This window comes from Antechinus flavipes, chromosome 3, assembly GCF_016432865.1.
Source record: "Antechinus flavipes isolate AdamAnt ecotype Samford, QLD, Australia chromosome 3, AdamAnt_v2, whole genome shotgun sequence".
NCBI lineage: Eukaryota > Metazoa > Chordata > Mammalia > Dasyuromorphia > Dasyuridae > Antechinus > Antechinus flavipes.
In genome coordinates, this window is record NC_067400.1 from 198,825,274 (window position 1) to 198,827,315 (window position 2,042).

Consider the following 2,042-nt stretch of genomic DNA (forward strand, 5'->3'; position numbering starts at 1 on the left):
TGATGAAGAACAGTATTTTGCATATGTAATATTAAATGAATTAATGAACAATCATTTTTTAAATGCTTATTATATGATAAGCACTGTGCTAAACTCTAGGAATTCAACAAAGATAGTTGCTGTCTGACCTTAAAGAGCACACATTTTAATAGGTGGGGATATAACATATGAAAGGGAAAGATTGCCAAAGAGGAGCACTTAAATCTGGAAAGCTACTGAGATGTTTAGTTGGACTCTGAGGGAATAGTTTGACACCCCATCTAGAAACAATGTTAGAGTTGATTTTTGTCTTGGTTCTTGTTACTAAACTGGAATGGTTATAAAAAGAAGTTATTTGGGAAGACCTAGAGAAGGTGGGCAGAAAGAAAGAAGTGAAATGAAGTCTGAAGCTTTACTGAAATAATATTCTTAGAGTTGCCAATAAGAAAAGTGGAAATCCAGGGCAAAAGTTCTTCAATGTTAAGTCTTTGATGTCAGTGTGAGATGGGTATTCTCTTAAATGATATTTTTAAAAATGCTTACTTGGAACTCAAAACTTTGGGGGCTTATTACTACGTGAACTGACATTTCAGGGAGAATAATCCTCCCTTAGAACTCACCTGCTTTAGATTTTAAGTTGTTGCTTGTTCTTCATTCTTGAAGAGGACCATGACATCAGGAAGATGATGCCATGGCTTGCAAGTGAGTTGGATTTAAATGAGTTAGCTGTGCAAAGTTATCAGCCTCACTGTCACCTCCAAATTTTAGGACACAATACAGGAGGGGGAAGGAGGTGCCTTTTTGCCAAAGAAGTAAGGAAGGGCGCTGTGGTATTACATTCTTAAGTATACACAATTCTTGTTTTCAACAGAAAAGCTGAAGATGGATGAGGAAAATAACACCTTAACAATTGACTTTATCCTCATTGGATTTACAAATTATCCAGAGATGAAGGTCGTGTTATTTGTGGTATTCCTTATAATATATTTGATAACCATTATTGGGAATCTTGGACTGGTGATATTAATTTCAATTGAACCTCAACTTCATACACCTATGTATTTCTTTCTTGGTAACTTGGCTCTTTTGGACGCTTGCTGTGGCTGTGCTGTAACTCCTAATATGTTGGTGAACCTCTTTTCTAAGAATAGGATGATTTCCATCTATGAATGCATGACGCAATTTTATTTTCTTTGTGTGGTTGAAACTTCAGACTGTTTTCTCCTGGCAGCCATGGCATATGACCGCTATGTGGCCATCTGTAACCCGCTGCATTATCCTATCATAATGTCAAAGAAGCTCTGCATTCAGATGCTCATTGTGTCATACTTAGGTGGTACTCTGACTTCTGTAGTTCATGTAGGTTTTGTATTCAGGTTAATTTTCTGTAGATCTCATCGAATAAATCATTTTTTTTGTGATGTAATTCCATTGTTCAGACTGTCCTGTGTTGATCCCTACATTAATGAACTGATGATGTATATATTTTCAGGTTCAATTCTAGTATTTACAATAGTCATTATCTTAGTTTCTTATCTTTATATCCTTTTTACTATCTTTAGAATGAAATCCAAGGATGGGCGGGGCAAAGCTTTTTCTACTTGTGCATCGCATTTTGTGTCTGTTTCGATATTCTATGGTTCTCTTCTCTTCATGTACATTCGACCAGGGTCTGTTAATGAAGGAGATAAGAACATGCCAATTGCTATTTTTTATACAATAGTCATTCCTTTTTTAAACCCTTTTATTTATAGCCTGAGGAACAAGGAAGTAATCAGTGTCCTGAAAAAGACTCTGAAGAAAAAAATGTCAGGATATTTGAAACAAAATTTATTCTCTGTGACTTATTGATTCAAGTACAATAAAATATTCCAAAGAAATGACACAGAAAAAAAAATCTACATTTTTATTCAGTAGTATTAAATTACATAAGCCTAAGAAGAATTGAGTCAACTATGTGTAAAAGAAGAAATAAGTTCAATAATATTTAGTTTATTCTAAGACTAAATTCTATCCAGCAGGGAAGCATTTAGTGTTTCTAATATGTCAGACTCATGTACCAA

General features: G+C 34.5%; 1 protein-coding gene across 1 annotated transcript; it reads left to right on the top strand.

The window, feature by feature from the left end:
* Positions 1–391: 391 nt before the first annotated feature.
* LOC127557837 (olfactory receptor 5K1-like) lies at positions 392–1,830 on the top strand. The gene has a single exon (XM_051991125.1). The coding sequence runs from the start codon at positions 862–864 to the stop codon at positions 1,828–1,830; it is 969 nt and encodes a 322-aa protein (XP_051847085.1). The 5' UTR covers positions 392–861.
* Positions 1,831–2,042: the final 212 nt, after the last annotated feature.

Coding starts and splice junctions, on each gene's coding strand:
- LOC127557837 (XM_051991125.1), top strand. CDS start 862: ATGGATGAGGAAAATAACACCTTAACAATTGACTTTATCCTCATTGGA.